Raw genomic sequence first — 24,140 nt, 5'->3', positions numbered from 1 at the left:
CCCATGTTCAGTTTGTTTGGAAACTCCTGAATTATGGATAATCATACACCTACACCTTGGAATTTACTATGGCACTCATTAACTTAAATACCAATTTAACTAACACTTTAATGTAAAGGTTGTTGCTGAATTTATATTTCTAAACTGTGCTATGGCAAGTGGTAATGTGATTTTCACCAAGGACACCTGTCATGTATCATGTCAGCAAAATCGACACAAAAGTAAAGTTTCAGAGCAATAAGCATAACTTGACATTTAAAAATTATGAATCCATTTCCACAGGAACGAATATGTAGACAAAATATAGAATACAGCACTATACAGTATGGCATGCAGTAAGGGCAGCCAAGTCTTACCAAAGCCAAATGAGATTGGTCTCCAACTCCATCTGTTACACTGCAGGACCGTAGTCGAGAGGAAGGCTCCCTCTGCTTGAATATAGAAAAGAGAATAAAAAAATAAAAAAAATAACATTCACAATATCACATGATTCACATAAAGATAAGCATCCTAAGAGGAATCTAATGTTATTCTGCTTGCTATACAGCACTGTGTTCCGTCAGGAAACAAAAGAAGAAATTATTTATGCCTTTGCTACCCATGGGGTGTGAGAAACTGGATAGTCGGAATATGTGCCGCAGCCTAAGCTACAAAGATAATCAAATTTCTCTAGGTGTCACTTGGCTCACCTTTGGTAGCTAGGCCAGAGCAGCAGTGCACAAGGAATTTAGTGGAACCGCTCATATAAACAACACCACAGTTTCACAAAGTTTAGCAGAAACAAAATTGCAGTGTAATAAAACTGACTGTTATAACAAAAAGTAAAATAGGTTTGTGAGAATATATACTGAAGAACATTTTAAACTGATGTCAAACAAATGTGAATATAGTGAAGCTCTTTCAAAGTAACTCGAAAGACGACTGATATTTAAGTTCTACTGAGACATACTTTTGAGCACTCACTGTCAGATAAAGAATGAACTTAAAGTCACTATTATATTATTATGGATCAAAAATTTGTTTAGCAGGATCAACCTGCAGACTATATATGTGCATATCTTTAACATCAGTCCTGATACATTTAACAGAAGCCCTCCATTAAGTGTGAACATCTGGTTAAAACTCCTTCAGTACAACTTCTGTATGAACTACTAGAGCATGTGGCCGAGTATAAGAAGCATTTCTACCCTCTTTTAAAGTTTCATATCAGTACTTAAAACTACTGTGAAGCTTGTAGGTCTTCACATCAACCTAGATGTAAGTACACTATAATATTGCTCTGATAATCTTGCCACATGTTCACAAAACCCATCAACTGGCTCCAGTCATTCAAGTCACTTCCGTGGCCACAGTTTGTAACACGTACATCAGCTTGCATCTTAAAAACCTTCAATTCAGAGGTGGATGCTTTCAGTTCGGATGCATGGAAGAGTTACAACACTTCCACAGAATACTAGGCCTAGGACGTCATGAGAGGAAAAAACTCTTACAATGTGCAGAAAGCAAGTAGCTCACTGTGCCTGGAGCTCACAATTATAGCCCATCCTTTTAAAGCAACCTACAGCACCGTTACCCTTAGGTAAAATAACAGGTGTCGAAGCAGAACACTGCCTATAATACAAGGGAGCCTGCAATATCTTTATATAAACCTGTCTTAAATTTACTTATCAGGGTTGTGACGTCTCTATTGATCGGTAATAATGAAATGACATAACTGCTCAACTGTAACCATGATGACAGAAGAGTTGTGATGTCATAATGCATGCGAAGGTGAAAGACAGGTCACAAACTATCACTGCAGCTGCAGTGTAAACAAAGAAATAAAGTAAACTGGCGTTTTTGTTCTTAGGATCTTTTTCTCTACACTGAACAGAGACCTGAAGAAAGGTGATGTTTATAGGCAGGTGGGTTTTTTCGGTTTCTGTAGAACATTACAGGAAATAGAGAACCGGTCTGCATATCTTTCTACATGTTGAGCTACAGCATTTTTTAAATCAGACTTAAATGAAACTGATTCACAAATCTTTTGGCAACAAATTACTAATTGCTTTTTGGTGTTTTTAATTTTGCACTAGCGATTCCACTTTTATTCTTCATGTCTGCAAACTACTATTTCTTTCATATCAAAGAGCGAGACGCTAAGCACTTAAGCTGTTTGTGGGAATGCTGATGGTTTGATCATGTAAATTGAGGAAAATATATATAATCTGCAATAGTTAAAAGAATAATATAAGTTTCATTAGAGTTGTATGACATTATAAATGAACATGGGCTTCAGCCTCGTTTCTCTATGTGATAATGGTAATCCTAATGTGACTTGCAATATAATTATAATGCAAGTCAGAGGTTACTTTATTCCATGAATAACTGGACGACGAAATAAATTACATGTTTATAGACATTTGAAGGAATTATATTATCTAAACTTATCTGAACAGGTAACAGAAAGTATGCTATCACAAGTAGAGAAAATTACCTTCATGATAATTCTGTTACACAAAGAGAAACACTCATGTGTTGCTGTACATTTGCACATAGTGCTTATATACATATTTTGAACCTGTTGAATATTTATATTTCTAAAATGTGCAAAATGTGTATGCTTTCTCCAAAGGTAAACTGCAAATCAAGATTGAAAATAATTCTATTGCGACTGTTATTTGTGTGGCACATTTGAAAGGTATACGAACGTATCTGCAAGTCATATTACTGAAAATCAGTATTATTGAGCTGACGCTAATGAGGTGCATTTAAAAAGCATACTGATTCATATGTATTATTAAATGCATAATTCTAACTGCCAATGCACCTCCGGGTGCATTTCTTGCTCATTCAATGCTGTGTTGCTGTGTGTTATCTAGAGTTAGTATGGAGTAAGTGATTGATTATGGCGAAGAGGAACGCATGGGTAAATGAACACGACTTTGCCTCTTGAGAAGCACTTAAATTCAGCTGCAACTCTCACACTGCATTTTCTAACATTCTGACACATTATACATGTTCTAGAGAACTACACCAGTAACTGATTCAATAATCAACCACCATGGCTTACATTGCGTAGCACCATTCATTCATCCATACAACCTCACCACTGAAACAAACCAACTGCAGTGTTTTTTAGAAATCAATTCTATACTTGAACGCTTAGTAACAATTGTCACACATGCACACAATTGTGACACATGCACATAAATTCAGAATTAGCCAAAACAATGAAATTGTATTTTTTTTTCTATTATGTAGACTTGCAGAACAGCACCATTACGCTTCATAAGATAAGTGCATGAAGTCTATCACTTTCTACCGATACGTCTCGAATTTTTAGGTCGCAGCCTACCAGAAAGCTGGGCTAGGAATGCATTCTGCCCGTTGCTTGCCAGTGGCTTTCTGGTTTGAAACTCACATTTTTTTGCTTTCCTTTTGCTGCTTTATTTGCTTTAGCTGTCCAGCTTGAGTTTGCACCTTCCTTACCCAAACCTTATTTACAGTATCCTTCCAAGACTTTGATAGGTCAATACAATAAAGCATTAGACTTAAACACAGCCCAACAGTGGCTTAGGAAAATGATATTATAGAAAGAAATGCAGTGCTATATCTAGTCAAGTTGGGAGATACAAAGTGAACATGTATGATTTGCCACGGAAGCACAAACAGAGTTCCTAGCATATGAAGGCATAGCAGGACTAAAGCCACCACGCATCTGTGAATAAAGACAGCACACATGTATCTTGTCACATTTGCTGTTGCAAAGTCTGAGGTCAAATGTCAGACACTGTCTTCCGAGGGTGCTTGTTTACTTTTCTTTCTCTGACTTCAAAGTGAGGGGATTTATGTGACAATCTTACTGGATACTGGTGGTGGAAGAGAGTTTTTTCTAGCACACAACAACATTAAAAGAACTTTGTAAGCATTTCATAATATATCAAGAGTTAGGAACACAAATGAAACATTTTTTTTTTATTTCTGAAGTGTGCTGGAAACAAATACTTTAATATGATCAAAACAAATAATTACACTAGGTGATGAAATTTCCACACATTTTCGTATGTGCACTGTACAGTTTTATTAGTAAAACTGTATGTCTGTGCAAATGTAATGGTCATTTCAATTGAAAATTTGTGGTCTGTAATGACAGTGTGTTACCACATCAGGAATTTTCCACTCTACACCTCTCCACTGCACTCTACAATACTCAGGGAAAGTTCACTCTACGCCACTTCATGCTACGCCTCTCTACTTTGCCCTGTACAGCTCTATGTCATTGCACTCTTTGCCCCTCTAAACCACTACACTGCCAGTCACTGCACTCTACACCACCCCAGTCTATGCCAGACTAATCTTCTCCGCACAACTCCAATCTATATGTCTCTGTACTGTAAGCCACTCTGCTACAATGCACCCTACTCCACTATTATCTATGCCAATACACTCTACGCAAATGCACTTTACTCTGCAGCACTCAACTCTATGCCCCTGCACTCTACGCCAATCCGCTGTACGCCATTTTAATCTACTCTGCACTCTATGCCACTATACTCTACACCATTACTCTCTATGCCACTCTACACAACTGCACTCTACCCTGCACCACTCCACCCCACTTCACTCTACTCTGAAACAACCTACTCTAGGCCACTGCACTTTACGCCACTCTACTCCACTTTACGCCACTGCACTCTAAGCCACTGTTAACCGCTGCACTCTACTCAAGTGCACTCTATGTCACTGTACTCTATTCTACATCACTGCATTCTATACCACTGCTCTATACACCACTCTATTCCACACCACTGATCTCTGACACTCTACAACACTGCACTCTCCGCCCCTTAACTCTACACCAATCTACTGTGCACTACACTCCTCTATACTACTTCACTCTATGTAGATGCACTCTATGCCACAGCACTCTACACCACTGCACTCTATGCCACTCTACTCTACTCTGTGCCACTGTCCTCTGAATCACTAAAATCTACCTGCCACTCCACACTCTGCATCACCCTGCAACGTTGTACCGTATGACTCTGCACTGTATGACACTGAATTCAATGCCACTGCACTCTACGCCACTATACCAACACTACGCCAATGCACTCTACAATAGTCCACTCTACACCACTTCAATGTATGCCACTAATCATACAACAGTTTCTGCCACTCTACAACACTATTCCACTCTTCACCATTCCACTCCACACCACTCTCCACTCCTCTCCGCCACTTTTAGCCTTGCTGAACAGCAGCCACGCTGGTGTACAATACGGCTTAAACACACTGGTAAAGTCAATAGCTCTTACACAGGCGAGACCGGTTGCCGTTGCCAATGCTTGTTTGGTTCTAGGCACTAGCCTCTTTGTGTTTAGTATGAAGCTGTCACCTGCATAGAAGACAGGAGAGCTGTGGCTGAGGCTGTGCATGATATGTGGTAGCTTGTGTAAATAATACAAATATTTCTGATGTATCTACTCAATAAGTATGGTCACTATTCTTGGAACTCTACTCTGTCCTAACTTTTTCCTGCTGAAGAGTTCTTTATTTATTCTATGGCCACCATTACTGAGCAATACAGGAAAGGTTTATAATTTACTTACACCTACCTACAAAATTAGTACCTGCTCTAGGCGTAATTAGTGGAACAACCATTCAATTTCCATAAAAAGGAAAACTAGATTAAAAAAATAATCCTACCTGTGTTTAAAAATGCATCCTTTCATGCTTAAATGCCACTAGCGTTGGCTGCGTCACCCAGCTTTAATTTACTTTTTATTTTTAACTTTCAGCCACGCTGTGCAGCAGCCGCACTGCCGTACCACACGGCTAACAGGCAGTGACGAAGACAATAATAGCCCTGGTAGGAGAGACCTATTGGCTTTCCACCTGCTTGATGGATTTGGTGCCGGCTCACACGCTTTCCTGTGTGCGATCAGAGCCGTGGAAGGTCAGAGAGGACCTCGGGGGCGTACTGCACGGAAGCAGACACAGCGGAAGTCCCAAAGTAAAATATACAGCACATACCCGGGTATGGGAGCCAGCACACGGGTCTCAGAGAACAGCCCTTTCCAATGGAGGCCTGGCATGTCTGGAGTATACCAGAAGCTGTGTGCTCGCGCTGGCACAGACTGCTAACCCCTCATTTGCGAGCAATGCCTGCTCCAGTGTACAGTGACCCCACTTACCTGCGCGGGAGGCAATCCAGGTTCTAGCAGCTGCCCTGGCAGGGGCTGGCAATGGAGCTCCTCTGTACAACCGAGGCGGTACGGAAGGCGGAACCTAGGAGCTGGACTAGCACCGAAGGCCCCCTCTCTGACACGGGCGGCAGTGCTGCGCCACAGTGCTTGTTTTCACTAGCGAGACGACAGGGAACACGGAGAGAGGATGTGGGTGTGTGGTGGGGGAGAAGCTGGCAACACCGGGGCAAAAACACAAGGGGCAACTACATGAGGGAAGGAAGAGGGCTATGCAACAATACAGAGCACTATGAGAGGATGAGCGGGAAGAAAAGCAACAACACTGGGCACAATGGAGGAAGGAGGGCAGGGGCAAGAGAGCAACACAGGGGGCACAGAAGCTCATGGGTGAGAGTTGGGGTGGTGGGCAAAAGCACATCTGTAACAGACAAAACGGGAGAGAAGCACATGAGAGAGACAGCCTGAAAACACATGCAGTCTGATGGAGGGCGTCAACAATGAAAATAAAGTAGTTCTGAAAGCACAAGCAGAGGAAGGACACAAGTACTTGGGCCACACACAAGAAGTTGAAGTGAAGTTGCACACTGACCAAAGAGAAGCAAGTGAATAAGAGTACTGATAAAGACAAATAATGGTAAAGAATGGTCGGCTCTAAGCAGACTGAAGGCTAACCAAACATCTTTCAAGAGACAGTGCTTGTGCTGGTTCAGGCACAGCAAAAAGAGATGGCACTTCAAGTACAAATACAAGCTGTAAGTAGGGCTGAAAGGGCTGGAAGTCGGTTTTCCAAGTCAAAGGTTCTTCTGCATCAGATCACCAAGAGTTAACAGGAGTCACTGCGCCTAATAAATGCCTTTGACTGTACATGCCATGTTATGTTATGCAGCTGTGAAGAACGCACTATCACCCGGGAGGGTATTCTGGCACTGAGCAGATGTGAGCCTAGCCAAATCTAGTAGGACTACTCAAAAAGCCAGGTCTTCAGTTTATTGCGCAATTCAATTAGTGAGGTGGAGGCTCTTATGTGTAGTTGCACGTCCTTTCACGCTTTAGGAGTGATGTAGGAGAAAGCTCGACCACCAGATCTGGTTTTTCGCATGTGTGCAAGAAGAAGTACAGACAAGCAAAGATATTTCAAAGGTTTGTGAAAGCAGATGCGATTGAGGTATGCTGGGTCAGTGTTTTATAGTGCCTTGAAAATGTGGGCGAGGAGTCTGAATTGTGCTCGTTAGCGTATAGGGAGCCAGTGGAGCTCCTTCAGGTGTTATGCGATCTGATTGAGGATTGGGAGATTGAGAGAGATTCTGGCTCCCAAGTTCTAAATGGTCTGCCGCCTTCTGGTGAATATTTTTGTTGGTCCCAGCATAGACTGTGTTCCTGTAGTCCAGCTTGCCCTGACGGCTTTCTGGGTGTTGATAGGGAGCCATTTCAAAATCTTCCTCAGCATCTTCAGGATATGTAAGCATGAGGCGATGACTGGGCTGACTTGAGCGGTCATGTCAAGTTTGCTGTCGATAATGATCCAGAGGTTCTTGGCGTGACAGGTGAGGTGTCTGTCTTAGCTCTGTTGGTCAAAAGGTGCAGTCCCAAATTGAAGTGCTCTTCCAGAAGATCACAATTTCAGTCTTGTTGGTGTTTAGTTTCAGACAGCTGGTCTTCATACAGTGGGTGATTTCAATCATGCAGACATTAAACTTGACCCAGGTAATGGGCGTCCTGTCCATGAGGTAACGACTGAGTTGTTTGTCGTGAGCAAAGAAAAGGACGTTAATGTTATAAGAGAGGACGATGCTAGGTAGAGGGATCGTGTAAGCATTGAAGTGGGTCCGGCTCATGGAGGATTCTTGTAGAACTCTGCAGAAGAAGTTGCAGGCTTCAAGGTGTAAGACAGGATGAACGACTGGGTCCTTCCAGTCAGGGAGGAGCAGATCCATCGGAGTGGATTCTGGTGTCATGTAGTAGTTGGATGAGTATGTATTGGGAGACTGTGCCAATTGCTGCGGAGACAGCCAGGAGAATGAGGGCCATTGTGTTTCCTCTGTCCAGATTCATGCAGAGGTCACCGGTGATAGCAATAAGTGCAGTTTTGATGCTGTGGTTGGGTCTGAAACCAGATTGAATGGTGTTGAGGAGTTAGGGGTCGGTGAGGTATTCGGTGAGGCGTCCGTTGATAATTGCCAGTAAGACCTTGGTCGAGAATGGTAGCAAGGAGATCGGCCTGTAGTTGGCAAGCACTGAGGGGTCTGCAGAGGGTTTCTTCAGCAATGGCAGGACAGCTGCATGTTTCCAAGTGTCTGGAAAGGTTGCAGAAGAGGTAGAGGCATTTAGAATGGGTGTCAGCATGGCACTGATGGGTTGTAGTCCTCTGGATTTAAGTGCTAGGGGCGGGGGTCTGATAGGGCGCTTGAGTGAATGGACTTCATGGTGGCAGCAGTTTCTCCTGGGTCAATGACGGGCCATATGGTTAGTATTAGTTCATTAGATAAGATCGGGAGGTGTTTGGCTAGGGCTGTCAGGTCCGGTTGTGGGTTGAGGTTGCTATAAAGGGCGGTGATTTTGTTGCTGGAGAACTGAGAGAGGTCCTTCAGGGGATGACCCAGTTGGATGTGGTCGCTGGTGAGGTGAATTCCTTCACAATGGTGAAGATTTATTTGCTTCTGTTGGTCGATGTGTGGTCAGGAGAAGCTGTCTAAGCCACTGCTTTACAGGTTAAGAGGTATTACTGCCTGTTGTGTGAATGCTTATTAGTCCAAGTAAAACAACTCAGATCTTGCCAAAGTCAACTCCGAGTGCCGGGATTCAATCATCAACCGCAGAGTACATTTATTATGGGGTGTTGAAACCAAAACAATTGCACCCTCCCCAAAGCCAGGCACCTGACTGGCTGCTGAAAGTTTGCTACAGCTAAATGACACAAACACGCAGCAGACGGTACACACTTTCATCTGACATATGTTCACCATAAATGTTTATGAACAGCTCACTCGTGCAGTCATATTAATCTATATTTTTTTTAACTGGCTGGAGTAGACACATGCAAATCTGTGATATGGAAACGGAATACATATGCCCGAAGTATAATTCCTGCTGCTCACGAAATACGACTTACTTGAGACCTGTGGGCTTATTTTGCGTGCCAAGAAAACGCCATGGAATTTTAAAGACGTGCACATACTCATTTGATGACACGCATGAAAGAGTGAACCTAATGAATGAATTTAAGCTTACCAAGGACAGAAGAGCTGGGTCGCTTATTCCATCTGTAACACTGCAGGACCTCAACCTGGAGGAAGGTTCCCTCTGCTGAAGAAAACGAAAAGATTACTGACCAACTCGGTCTTCAGTACCAAAATGTTACCTTTTTACTGTAAGAATGGCAACACAAAGCGAACATTCTCTAGACATTTATTTCATCAATGAGGTTCATATGACTTTCCCTTTGCGACTTCATATGTGCTTCACTGAAGGAAGAAGTCGGAAAGCTCATTCAAACGAAAACGGATGATGGAATTAAAAAAGTTGATAGGAGCGAGGTCAGTCAAGTCGTGCTATCCCAAAGGATGTTAAGCTTTGGGCTCAGGTCTTACGAATATTTGTGTCAAATGTCAACAGACAACTGGAAGTGGTGTTCAGGTTTGAAAAATGACCGTAAGTCATTAATGGCGTCACATGAAGAATTCTAAGAATGTCAGAGGGGGAAATACCACACCCCAAGTCCGTTGCTATGAGGAGAAACACGGGCAACGCGCTGATGGCACAGATCCCACAGGCGATGGCGCTGAAATTCAGAAGCCAGGAGGGCTCTCCACTGGCAGCTTTCAGGAACTGCGAGTTACAGCTGCACATAGACCCGTTTTTTTTTTGTATTCTTCTATGCATTTTAGGTGTAATATGCACGAATCCATTTGCAACAACGTTCTCCATATTAAAGGCCTATTTTTAATAATTTCCTGCTTTAAAGTAACAAAGTAATTTTAGTTTAAAGGTGTAATTTACAAGTTAAAACCAGGACCACTGAAACGGAGGCACAGCGCACGCTCATAAACCATTGTCATGATGAAAATAAAATATCATTATTTAATTTAATTTGGCGCAGCACATTTTCACCAGCGCCCGAATACCTCAACGTTTGACAGGTTTATTTTCTAAACGTCTTGTATAATGACATTTGTCCTGCGCTATCATCTTTTTTGAGACGATTAAGCTACCACGACCCTTATCTGTGCTGAAATATTGATCTTTCTACAGCCTGAGGGGATACAGTTCATCAGCATAGCATCCAACAGTCCTGCCTGCAAAGAGCTGCTTCTGCCAGACGGTTTTAATAAGTGTATCTTCACTGGTTGACCTTGACATGTCGTCAAGGCCACACAATATTCTTGTCAAGCTATGGCAGGAGGCAGCTGGCAAGAAACTGCTTCATCACTCTCAAACACTCATCCGTTTACAGCGATTGCCCAGTTGGTGGGACTAGTGACAGGCCCGTTCAAGAGCCAACACCAATCCATCTCTATGGCTTCTCCCCAACCAATCAGGTGAGGCGGTGCAAAGGCAACAATATTAATGCATGGGGAGATAATACTGTCATCACAGGACCCCCTGGGGACTTGTATTATAGCAGCAACAGGATAGCCATACCTTGCTGGTCCCAGTTGTGAGCAAGGGGCCACTCTTCTTTAGTTTACAATAAGCCACTAACCTACATTAAGTATTTTTTGGCATCTCGAGAGCCAGCGAGAGAAATATAAACAGGGCCACTGGAATTATGCAGCAAAAAAGGGCCAAATTATGCGGCTGGGTTGGGTAAATTATGCAGCAAGAAAAGCGAAATTATGTGGCATAATGCTGCACATTTTAAAACAGTATTACTTCATTATTTCATCATTTCTATGTCGAGCATAGCAGTGCGCAAGCGCTGCTTTTCCGACGTGTTGGGGTTTAAGTGGGATTTTAACGACGCCCACCTCAGGTCCATCACTTTCACTCGTTCGTGGGCTTGCCTTTCAAAAATCCTTTGATGACATTGGTAAATGTTTTACGTTTGTCCCGCCTTGGGGCAGTTTTGTTACCGCCTTGGGGACTAACCCCTTTACATGGATAATTGCACGATTGCCGATATGTTTGATGAGCTAACTTCTTTTTCCTTTTGTGTCTTTCCTTTACACTAACGCTCATGGCGGCCGTGGCGCTTTGAATTGACTTGCTTATGTCAACTGTTTTACTTTTCATTTTCAATTTATGTGGCAAGAAAAGTCCAGTTAGGAATTTACAACGCTAATAGCTCTAACTTCAGCAAATGTGAGGCCCACTGCATTGCAAATGCTTGTTAAACTTGGTAACACTGTCTGGGCATTAGTTGTACCTCTTTAGTACCAGTTTAACAGCAGAACATAGCAATAAACAACAAAAAAGTGAATAGTTCAGCTTTGAAAATGGCCATCAACAGCGCAGCAACACGTGTCGCTGCGTTTTTAGTAACTTTTTAACCGTTTGAGCTAAAAAAAGAAAAAAAATTCAAAATCTGACGATCATTCTCGGGATGATGGATTATGTGGCAAATCTATAAATCAGCGAAGATCGCTGTGGCAGCATCGTTGTAGTGACCCTGCATATAAAGTAAGAAACCGGAAAGACTGCACATTAATTGACTGTAAAGGACAACGAATGTACATTCTAGGGCTGTGAAAGCCCCAAGTGTCCCCTCGCTGACGAGAAGGGAACCAGCTCCATGAAAGAAACGCTATTAAAGTGTCATTTGTGCTGTTCCCAATTGTAGTGCACTTTCAAGATGCTGTGGTGGGTGCACTGTTTATATGGGATCAAGCTATTTCCGCTTGTAAATTCAGTTTGCGTACCTAAACAGGCATTTTCCTCCAAATTTTACCCTCACCTTTGTCATTCACAAAGCATGCTTTCACACTCCTAAAACATTATTCATGCACAGATTTTTGGGTGAGAGTTCCCAGGCAGGAAGGCCATGGAAGGATGGGAACAACATAAATACACCTCTATGTCTGTATTCAATAACTATTTCTCGCCCCTTTCCAACCTTGGACATTGTTAGAGACTTAATCCTGACATGAGCAGGAGTAAATCAGCTGCAAGAATGAGAAGGGGAGAACTGGGGAAGGAGTGATTTCATGACATACGTGCAAACGCAAGGTGAAGAAGGCGTCCAAGTGCGTCATGACATAAACACACATTACTATCACTGTGCTTTTTTCTTATTTTGTTGACGCTGGTCAGCAGTGGCAGTAATCATTTTTTTTTCTCCAATGCTGTACAGCACTGATAAAAATAAAATAAAAAATAAAAAAAACAATAGGTTTCCATTGGCAAAGTCATAATACAAGATCGACTGGTTTTTCCAATGCTGGTTTGACTCAGTGCTCTATTCCAATAAGGTATCTGAGTACTGAGAAGCTTTGTTAATGTCAAATGCTAAAATTGTCTTGAAGTTATTTCTAAAGCGGCATGTTTGTTTTCATCCTTCTTAACACTGTAGAACATCAATCCACTTTGAACATGCTTTCAATGAGCGTCGTAAATCTCTTTATCGCTGGTAACATCAGGGAGCTCCCCGCCCAGGACCAGCTACCTTTCAGGTTGATATAAACGGATTTTATCCTTTAGCTATTCAGACGAGATGGAAAAAAAATGGACAGATGAAGCGCGACACTTCATTGGGAGCCGATAAAAGTTTTCTAATTCTAGGGGCAGAGTACTGCTATGGTCCTGTAGGTTTTCCACAAACTGATTCCAGTAAAAAATAACATAAAAAAACTCATTAGTCAAGGCCTTAAGAACACAAATGCTTAGAATTTTAGGAAGCACTGTCTTTTACCGGCTGCATTAATTTTTTAATCTAAAAGTGGAATGGTGACATTTTACCAGACTGGCATATATTCTAATGCAAAAAAATCTGATTATTAGTGCAAAGGATGTGGACCCTTCACAAGTAATAAGTCCTCATTTTCCATTACCAGGAACCAAGTACACCTTTGTAGTATCCGAAGCCCTCAGGGTAGCAGGGCAGAGCAGCCCAAGCCTTAGTCTTGGGAAACGGTGTGTCCTAGTAACCCAGTCCTTAGGTATACAAAAAAGCACCCAATTTTCACTATCCAGGCATTGATTTCACTTATAAAAATGAAAAGTAATGTATTATGCATATGCCACTCAATATTGCATATTAATTTAAACATATATGCATGGCAGCAGTTGAGATAACTAATGGGGATACTCAACATTTGACACCCCTAGCGAGCCTCAAACCATAAAACCACAAGTCCAGCTCCAAGGATGCTTGCATTTTCTTGGACATCTTTCCGACGTCAGTCTTTCTACTGCCTGGGCGACTTACTGCAACTTTTTCCTAAAAAGTAGGATGTGTTTTCGCGGTGGCGGGTTTGCAGAGTTTGTGACAGCCCCCAAAATGCATATTCCTTGGTGGTGTGTTCCTGCCCTCTCTGAGTTAACATGGAATAAAAATACGCAAATTATTTCCCAAAGTCATTTTTTTTTTTAAGTGGCCTTCCAGCTTACAGTGTCGACTGCATCCCCAACACTAATCTTGGGTGTCTGTGGTAATATCCTTTTCCACATGCCCACCTGCTAGTAACAAGTGTGAGAGGGAGCAGAAATGTAACACTTTCCCCCATGACATCAGAGCAGGTGGGAGGGCTCCATGTCGGACACACTAGCTCCTCCACCCACTAGACACAAGTAAGGGGTGGCTAACAAAGAGACCCCCAGCAAAGACTTCAATCTCTGGGGAAATGGGCCTCCCCTGTGTACACTGGGATGACCCCAGCACCCTACTTCCTTCTTCTAGTCCTTGTTGGTGCCCAGTGAGATGGATGCCTCTGGGACAATTTTACTGAGAATAAACGTGTGTGCCCCCAATGAGTTTTACTTCCACTATGGTCCCTGGGATCATTTTATAGGAAATGTGTGACAATGCTCTACATGCATGATCTTGGCTAGTTCCCCCATGGAGACTAAACTTCTCCCTTTGTTTTCTTTAGTCCCGTTTAGGAATTTCATATGGAGAAGTCACACTTTGCTCTTGCTGGCATGCTCCAGCTACCAGGAATTGCTTCTTTAGGTATTCTGGCATATAAATGGTCCACCTCAGCAACATTCCTAGGACTTCAAGGAAGAGGGCTCCCCACTTGCAACCCTCCAACTTCTATTGCCTCCTTTGGCAATTTACATGGCATCTCTGTTAGCAGAAGTCGGGGATCCCCTCCTTTGATAGGTCACACTCCTGCAGGTTGAGTCTCCAAAATGATTCAGCAGTTTCATACCTCTGCTGCCTCAGAGTGTGTATAGAAAGGACAGCATTATGGGCCCAGGGAACCTAATCCTAGTCCATTCACCCCGTATTGCTTGCCCTAGGTCCGGACTGTTCTCCAAAGTATCTTCCATCTGCAGCAGTTTTTAAGTAGGGGTGCAAAGTTCCAGAAGCTAGGTCCCTCTTCCCAATCCTGAGTTAATCAATCATGTTACCCCTGACCAAAACTTCCTGCACGAATGTTTGTTAAATTCCAAGATGGCACCTACAAGGGGTCTGTTCAAAGACCTTCCCTGAGAGCTGTCCCCTGCCACAGCTGCCTGGAGCCTCGCCTTCAGCTCTTAAAAAGGGGCACCCTAGTGTGACTAGATTCAGAGATCAGTCTATCTCCCTTTATTTATGTGAGGGTGGGCCTTCCCAAGCCAGGTGCAGTGTGAGAACTAATTAGCACATGCTGATTCCTCACTCTTTTCTCTCCTGAGAACAGGCCTAATCACTGTTAATTGGCCCTATTGTGTGGGGAGAGTAATTAACCTGGACCAGCAGGTTGATTCAAAGACCAACATCTAATTAGGAGCCGAGCCAGAGCAAAATACTAAATCCTGAAGTCCCAGAAGGAGTTCAGATATGTAGACATTAACTTGAGATCTGCCCCTGGGATCCTGATTTATCATTATAGAAGTGTGTCAGCCTTCTGTCTAGGCACAACTGTGACAACATGGCAGTTTGGTGCAAATGTTGGTTATAGTGTACAATACAGTGAACCACATACACTTTTTAGTAAACCCATACAGATGATCATATTAACACTTTGAATGCCCACTCATAAGGACTCCCTTTGAGGAGGCTTTGCAGACCCCCAGGGGTCCCTCGACCACAGTTTGGGAACCACTGAGTTAGACAACTCAAATTATAAATAAGTAAATTAAAGTTAAAAAATAAAGTAAATTAAATAAATATTAATGAATAAATACATTTAAGAAAAATAAAATAATGATTAAAAAAGTATATATATATATATATATATATATATATATATATATATATATATATATACACACATATATATATATATATATTTTATAAATAAACAGAATATAAATGTACTCTCTTGTAAGCTTTACTGTGGCTACCCATCACCATATGTCATGTTTCTATCAATCTATCCCCCATCCCCACTGTGACTCTCCCAAACCCATTCTACTACTTTCATCTGCAAAATACCCCTGCCTAAGCTCTTTCCTCCTCTTCCACATCTAGCTCACCCAAACCTCACTTTATTACTATGATCTCCCAAACAACCCTAATAAATTCTCCCTCATTTATCTCACCTTGACTCATCCAAAACCCCTCCTGCTACCATGATCTCACCAACGCTTTCCACAGACTCTTACCTCCTCCATCCCCCCTTTACTCATCCCAAGCCTAAATCCTATTACTATTAACTCCCAATTAACACTTCTGGATTCTTCCCTCCTCTATCCCTCCATTACCGTAGTCAATCCAACTAATAAACTCACATATCCTCTGCTCAAATTAACTCATATAAATACTAAAAGTGAACTCATATTTCCCTATACTAATCCACCACTAATTCCTCTTGGGCTCCGGAATAGAGTGCTACTCGTCGAAAAGCCCTATGACGCCTTATTGGGGTAGTAAGCGCTATATAAATACTATTACAATACAATGTGCATACGCAGGTGTCACATCTTCATAGGCTATCGGTCCACAGCCTCTTACCCTAGCTATGCTGCGTTGTATCTCACCTTAAAAGGCAGATACTGCTGGTTATCACGCCCAATCTATTTTATTGGAGGCTACAGTGTGTGATACTCAGTGAGACCCACAGTAAAAGTGCAAAAATGGGTGGTCCAAACAGCAAAAATCTAGGATTAAAAGGGTCTGAGAGCATTCCTCACAACTAGGACAATAACTATTTTATCAAATTTGTGTCCACGGTTAAATGAGTCATGACAAAAAACACGTTGACTTGAGATAACAGAAGTAGCTTATTTCCAGCCTGCAAGTCAGAATATGTCAAAACAATCAACATTGTGTTGGATGAGATTATCTCCCAAGTTTGGCCCGCAAATCAGAGATTATTTGCACCAAAAAACTGACATCTATTCTCCTTCTATGAACCCCACAGACCGGTCTATGTCAAAGAAAGGGTCAAAACGCAACTGCTGTGAGTAAAAGAGCCCAACAGCTTTTTTAGTATTTTTAGTATAACAACCACAATTACATATTACCTTTCCATGTTTTTTTCTCCTGTAATGAGAGGTCACACTACATACCGGACATGTCCTTAGGATGCAAAGGTTTACATTTTCAACAGTCAAGGCTAATAGTAGTCTTGTGGGGAGTGGAGGGTTGCTGTTCTCTTGTTCAAGAAAAATAATGAAATGACTTGAAACTGGGGGTGTCTATGAGAGCTTCTCCAAGGCTTATGCAGTTTCCAGTGATCAAACAATCTTCTGTTCTGGTAATGAAAGCATCTTGTGTAACAGATATCAAATCACCAGCATTGTTTCAAATTGCAGTGACCTTTTCTGAAAAAGCAGCAAGAGTTTGAAGCGCAGTTAAAGCATTTTCTTAACCAGGCAAACATGTCTGTCCTGGTTTATCGCTGTAACTATGTGAATTTGCATTTCAAATAAAGATCGGCATTTACTGCATGTTACTTGTACCCGAGGGTAAACTATTCCTAATTACTTTGCGACAGAAAGCAAACCAAAGCAAGCTATGTAGGCTGCTCCGTGGTGAGTAAAAACAGTGCGTTGTTCAGGTATTATTTTTGTAAGCCAAACCCATAAACGAACAGTGTTGTTTTGCAACCGATACTTATTCAGATTTCAGATGGCTGCGGGATATTACTGCAGTGATTATTCAATAGCAGCGGTCCCTTTGCTTAGAGGCGGGGCATTGGCTTTATCCACTACCCAGTGCACTCGGCAGGTCAGTAAATGTAATTAAGAGAGGAACACGAGCATCGATTTCTTCAAATGATTTTTCTACTGGCAGCACGAGTTGGAAGGGCTCGGTTGCTTTGCTCCGAGCTGGCTCGGGTCTGGCCTAGAGACGGCGTAATCTACATTTTACCTCGTGTTTTCCAAATAATTATCATACAAATCCATACAAATGTGCATGTATGGAGGAGCTTTTGGTCAGCCCTTTATCTTTACTGGTCTATTCACATGTCACTCACTTTCCGTTTGCTTCCGCCAACCACAGCATATAGCGCAGGGCAATAGGACATTTTCTTCTTGCACAGATGCACTTTATCCCAAAATAGAAATGCACTTCTGTGTCAGAGCTCATACGTAAATCTGTGCTTTAACATGTCTCCTTATGTTTTTTTCCAAACACGTGCACGCCACCTGTAGGTGGGGGTGTTTATTGCAAAACAAACAAAAAAAAATGAATAAAAAAAATGAACATGCCAGCCTTGTCAAGACCAGGCCAATTAGCTTTGCCAATGCAAGTGTGCGTATTCACAGTATTCTGTATGGAGAGAACTTTCTCTCTGAACCAGCAGACCACTGAACACATTTATCAATACAAACTTAACACTCAAGGGCTCAATGAGCTCCTTTATCTAGAAGCAGAAACCTGCTTTTATGTAGCTCTTTAACAAGGCGAATTCAGTAGTTTCGCAGGACTGTAAGTAGCAGCTGTTCAATTTCTCCAACAGTACTTAAAGCCCCTTTATGTGGGCGACGGGACGTATTGAACGATCGAATTAACGGGGGCAGAGGGATGCTCTCGCCTCGTGCTGGCTTAGATCACTTTGGCCACGGACACCTTCTGAGGGGGCGTTGGCAACGCAGGTACTGGGTGGCCGGGGCTGGTCATAGCCAAGATGGGTGCTATTATTGGAATGATGCAGCGCAAGTAAGAGGGCGGCCATACAGACCAGATGGCGGGGGAAAGGGGTGTGTCAAGCAGGGGATTTAGATGGTTTTGTATGCTTTGTTAAAATAAAATAAAAAGTATATGAAAAAGCACCTTCAATTGGAGGATTAAAGATTAAATAGACACGGCAGGGATCAGATCTGTGAGCTTATGGTTAAAACCGATTTATACAAAGAGTTCATCAGCCCCCCCCCCCCACACACATCCCCCTCGCCCCCCCTTCCCCCTCCCCCGAGCTATACGAGAGAGGGGTGATAGCTGGAGGAGCATACAGCTGGCTCAGTTAATTGTCTTTGACATGGTCGTCCTTACAAATCACCTCTTTTGACATCACCACCGCCAGCCTCCAATGCTGAGTCAGTTTTTGTTGGCTTTTAGGATTCTGCACACTTTACTGCAGCTAATCAGTGGTGAATTGCTTGCACTCTTCTTTGAAAAAATGGTAAAATTGTCCCATACCTAATTGGTACAATTAATTTTCTTGTACACCTCTAATATATGGTTGTTTAAAATTGGGTCTTTAGTTTGCAGTCAGTTTACACACTGTCCAAGTACACACACACGCACACACACACACACTAATACAATAACGCAATGAAAACACCACAAAAAAGTACTCCACGCCAGTTTAGAATGCCAACACAAAGCTCCAGTGGTAACCTTCTCCTCAAGGGGACAACAGACTCCATCTGACACCCGTTAACGCAAATCTCTAGCTGAGGATCCCCAACCTGGACATGGACTGTGAGAAGGTAAACTCTTTGCTGGATTAAACATGGTTCCTGCATCCAATCCACGCTCCATCGCGGTAGGCTTGAACTTGTGACTGGCTACCTACAAGTGGAGCTTTGTGCTTTTTGGCACTATTTTTGCACAGACCTTTAAAAATGTATTACTCTGGTTCTACTGACTGGATTTTTGTCGTTTTGGTATCATTTTATTACTTTATTATTCTAAATTGGTAGTGGATTTTTCTTAAATTGTGTTTTTAACCTTATTACTGTTTGAGTGCTGTATAAATACTACTGTTTTGTGCCAAGCTACCGCAGGTTTATTTTGTGACTTTCATGGTTCACTTCGACAAGGGTTGTTTATTAGCTGAGTGGGGCTTCCACCCCTCTCAGCTAATAACCCAATTTTTTTTTTTTTTTTTTTACACAAGGCAACTATGCATTATGGTGAAATAACAGTTGAGGAAGGGGAGTGCCGGAGGTAGTCGGGCCTTTAGGGGAATGGTTAATAGGCTTACTAGGGACTAGTATGTGGAAACCATTGTCGTGTGTGGCCTCAGACCAACAGGAATGCCCATAATTTGAGCTCTAGATCAGTACACATGACGGAGCGGGTTTGACTGGGGAGGAAGTCACCTTTATCTGCAAGCTGGACTTTGCAGAGCATAACATACTAGCATTCCAATCCACGGGAATGAGTGTTTTCAGAGATCCCATGTTATTTCATATCGTAACACAATCTCCCCGGTTCAGCCCTGTGGATCAGCACATTATGGTAGGAAACAACTCGGGGAGGGGGGATGTAAGTGTGCTCACCAATTTAGGGTTAGAGTTTCTTTTGCCGCCAACAATGCAAGATCTTAGTTTTCTTACTGTATTTGAGTATGTCAAGTGCACATGCCTTCCTGGAACCGAGGCTGCGGCATTTGGTCTCTGCTGTAAGGGGTTCCTGGAAACTACACCAGTATTGCATTAGAACGGTGCAATTCCATAAAATATGCGGGAGGTCAGCTTTGGGGTTCAGCAAGGGTGAAGAAGGTGAGCATCAGGAAACGTGATTCAGCTTGACATGGGGCCAAGTATGCTCCATGCAGAGATGCATACTGTATATTTCTAAAACTGGCATTACAGGATAGCGAATGTGACTACTCTAATGTCATGTCGCATTTTGAGCTTTGTCGTTATCCCAGACCTTGCAGAGTCTATTTATCTTAAAGACAGTAGATCCAAGTGATGAGATTGTAGCTGGTACCCATAGTAAAGAGGGTCTGCGTAATGTATGTGTTTGTGGTTCCTAACCAACTACACTCCAATGTGCGCTGCAAGCTTTATTACCACATAGGTTTGAAACTGGTCTTTCTGTATTTCATATAATTCTGCAAGCCCCTGAAAAATGCGAGGATGCCTCGTCCTGGAAGGGATCGCCGAGGCTGTATACCCGGGCTTCACCAAAGCACTGTAATTGTGTAGCTGCTGAGCAGCCCTGATGTTTAGGTGAGCCTAGGAGTGGAAGGTCAGTGCATGTGCAGTAATATGTTTAGTGATTACATACATCGTTTGAAATATTTAAGGACTACTTCCACTAGTCTGGGCAGTTGATCAATGATTTTACCCCTGGGCATGAGAAGGCGGTAACAGGGTTTCAGACAGGAGCAGGCCTCACTCGGTGACCTACCAGAAAACCAGCGAGATACCCACTAAAGCTGCGCAACCAGTTAATATTGCTCTTAGGAGCGGGCACCACTAAGTTTCTCTAAGCCCTTCATTCCAGGTTAACAGACTATTTGGGTCCTGAAAAAACTTCTGGTAGGTGAAAAACAGTACAGTCGTAAAATAGTATAGTAGGCTGTTAAGCATGCTTATTTTAGCCAAGGCCATTCGGCCAGGGATGGTTATGGGAAGCCCATTCGAAAATTACATTATCATTTTTTTCATTCAATTTTAGTTTGTTTGGTTTTGCTAAACCATAACACATCAAAACATATACCAATAATTATATACAACAAATTAATCCGTTATGAATTGAAAGCTTTTAAAATGTATTATTCAGAACAGCTGAAATGAGTACAATTTGAAGAAAAACGTTTCTGTGTCTGTGGAGTGGACGCAGACCAAGAAGTCTTATAGAGCAGAAAGGGCAAAGTGTCCTTCCCACCAAACCTAGCTGCCAGGCATTAGTGTTTCATGAGCATATGCACCAATGCCCACTTCCCTGCCTTGTAGATGGCATGGGCTGGTACCCCCTGAACAATGTAGCGCGGAGGGCCTTGCCCCTAACTAAATGAATTCTCAGAATTTCCCGGGGCTGCAACTTGTCCAGCGCGTAGCAGATCTTAATGCTAGGATGAACTACTGTGATAAGATCCTCCTCTGCCCAGCCTTCCCGGTTTTTTTGCCCCAGAAACTCTCACAAAAAGTTGGCACCCTTAATGGACCTTAGTACAATCTACGTACAAGCTTACAGGCCACGTGGGGGCCGACCAACGGATCCTCTCCTCCTCTCTAGAAGGATGAGCGGGAGCAAAGAGTGCTGGTAGGGTGATGGACTGTCCAACAAGGAAAGCAGTTACGACTTCTGGTAAGAAAGCTTCCCAGCACCAGTTTGTATGGGGGATGGTATAGGGTGATTGCACTGACAGTGCCCACAGTTTACTCAATGGACGAGTTTATCTAATTGTAATAGGAAAATCAGTCTTCAAGGTCATGAGGCCCAGAAAGCAGCTATGCTAAGGCTTGAAAGATGTCACATGAGGAATGTTCTGAGCATCAAACAAGGTTACAAATTTGACCCAGCACCCAGTGTAGACTGATTTCTCTGAGGGAGCTCGGGTGGTTAAGATGACATCCACCACCTAAGGTGGCAGACAAAGCTGTTAACAACCAGCGCTCAATATGCTGTTTGTGTTGTGTTTTTTAATCTTGGTTATTCATATGTTCATACTAGTACTCTAATACCTTATTTTTGACATTTATTCATTCATGTGCACTATAGTTCAGTCTAAGAATAAATTATGTTGTGTCACATGAATAACCTAGCAAAAGGCTTTCATCCTCAGACTTAGAGCTCATATAATGTTTAATAAAAAGATCAGAGTTTGTTTTCAGCAACAAAATGACTTACTGAAAACTACTTTGCATTCCTAATCGCCATCAATACAAATCAATTGAGAGCAATACTTCTTGGCAAGGAAATATATGATTGGTGTAGCGAGGTACTGGCTACAGCATTTTTTTTTAGCATGACTGCCTAACAAAGATGCTATAGGTTAGGAAAGGCATTCTAACCAAATATCCATCTTGACGGCTGTCTCTACAGAAAACAAGAGTGTTTATGGCCTGCTGGCAAATGTCGGAATGCTGCCACACAGAACACTCTATGCGTGCATGAAGCATCACTCCAGATGACTCCATGATGGCGGTCAGCCTTTGCTTCCTTAAAAGAAACAATTCATTTTCATTTGTGCTTGAACCATACTAAGCAGTGTCTAGAGCCCCGCTGCTTAACAGTAAATACAATCACATTTCAGAGGCTTTCTTTACAAAGGATTTTAAATACATTTTATTTGAAGGGGTGTGAATCCTCAGAATGCTCCTTAATTCAGCACTGGCCCCAAACATACGCTTGTTTGTGTAAGAAGATTACACTATGGAGCTTAATGCTTTTGCCTTGACTTTCGGAGCACATATTATGTTGGCATCCCCACCTATGCCTTTGATGGCTCCATTGCATGAAAAACTGGGCACAAAGAAAACTTTTGCATTTATGATAAATTCTCACATTCCACCTGGACTGCGTTTCTTATTATAGCTGCATGTGGATGTGCATTTGGTTCAGCTCGGCCAACTACCTAAGACTGTACCAGGACCAATACCTACGAATACATTCCCCCTCACACATTAGTTGCACTGGTTTTCAATATATCAAAAGGAGGACGTTGCGCACTTTTTGAACTCCCCCAGAAAACAAAACACACTAGGGTCACCTCTGCCTCCCTAAAGACCAGGCAGTTCAACAGTACACATTTGCCAGCTGTTTAGCAAAGTTTAATCCCTCCTACCGCAGCAAGAGATACAGCAAAGAGGGGTACCACTGACTACAAGGAAAAAACGATCATTAGCAATGGCAATAGTTATGTCTTATAAATGCACTGTCAAGCCAGATCTAAAACTTCATGTGTGTTAACGACGTCCCTCCTCCTACTTGTGCTGCTTCCAAAGACAAACACCATAAATTATCTAGGGCCAGATGTATCAAAGGACTTTACCCATTCTGTGTCTATGGGAAAATGCTTTAGTACATATGGCCCCTAGTTATCTAATGCAGTACAATGTCACATGGGTGCCCCTAAAAAGGTCGAGCCCAGGAAGCTGGATAGTAACATGATCACAGCTGTGTGGCAGGTAAGCACTTTTTTGTGGAAGCACACAACTTCTGCTCAGTCAAAACATGTACTCCTGGCTCCCAACATGTGGGTGGAGACAAAGCCCCTCTCCTGGTTATGCTCCCATAATTGTCAGGCGACAGCCACACTGTCAAGCCAGACCACAAATACCCCTGGAGCTGGCCAAGAGGAGAGCTAGACCAGAAATAAAAACGGTGTGACATTTTGTGATGGGGCTTCTTCAAAGAATGCTGTGCTTGCTACCATGTCACTAGTAGACAGCTGCATAAAAAGGGGCATTCTCCCTTCACTTTGTACTTCCCAGTTTTTCTGCCTCTTTGGTTCATAAGAAGGGGTGATAACACTGAACGGACACTTGTAATTCCTTTGCAAATATGGAACACAGCCTTCAGAAGATAAAACTTCAATACTAAGTGGGCTGCACTTTTGTATGGATGTGCTAGTTGTATTTCGCAAACATAGTTAAAAGGCAGCACGGTGTGGTGCAGGTTCAAAGACCAGAACGAGTCAAAGAATCACATGAGAGGAAGCTGGATTCTCAAAGCATACACATTTATTGCTATTGGGTAGGCATTTTAGATACCTACATACTCAGAATTCAACA

The 24,140-nt window shown here is 42.5% G+C and overlaps 1 protein-coding gene across 12 annotated transcripts in view; it reads right to left on the bottom strand.

Annotated features, from left to right (window-relative positions):
* NEDD4L (NEDD4 like E3 ubiquitin protein ligase) overlaps positions 1-24,140 on the bottom strand; it is a 945,521-nt gene that overhangs the window by 237,553 nt on the left and 683,828 nt on the right. For all 12 annotated transcript variants that reach the window (XM_069220149.1, XM_069220140.1, XM_069220132.1 and 9 more), the window contains 2 exons: positions 9,420-9,494; positions 357-431 (listed from right to left, as the gene is read on the bottom strand). In XM_069220149.1, the coding sequence (XP_069076250.1) occupies positions 357-431; positions 9,420-9,494 (150 nt within the window). The remainder of the gene's footprint in view (positions 1-356; positions 432-9,419; positions 9,495-24,140) is intronic.

The sequence above is a fragment of the Pleurodeles waltl genome, chromosome 1_1 (assembly GCF_031143425.1).
Source record: "Pleurodeles waltl isolate 20211129_DDA chromosome 1_1, aPleWal1.hap1.20221129, whole genome shotgun sequence".
Classification (NCBI taxonomy): Eukaryota; Metazoa; Chordata; class Amphibia; order Caudata; family Salamandridae; genus Pleurodeles; species Pleurodeles waltl.
The sequence above is the reverse complement of the archived record's forward strand: the minus strand, read 5'-3'. Positions and strand labels throughout refer to the sequence as shown.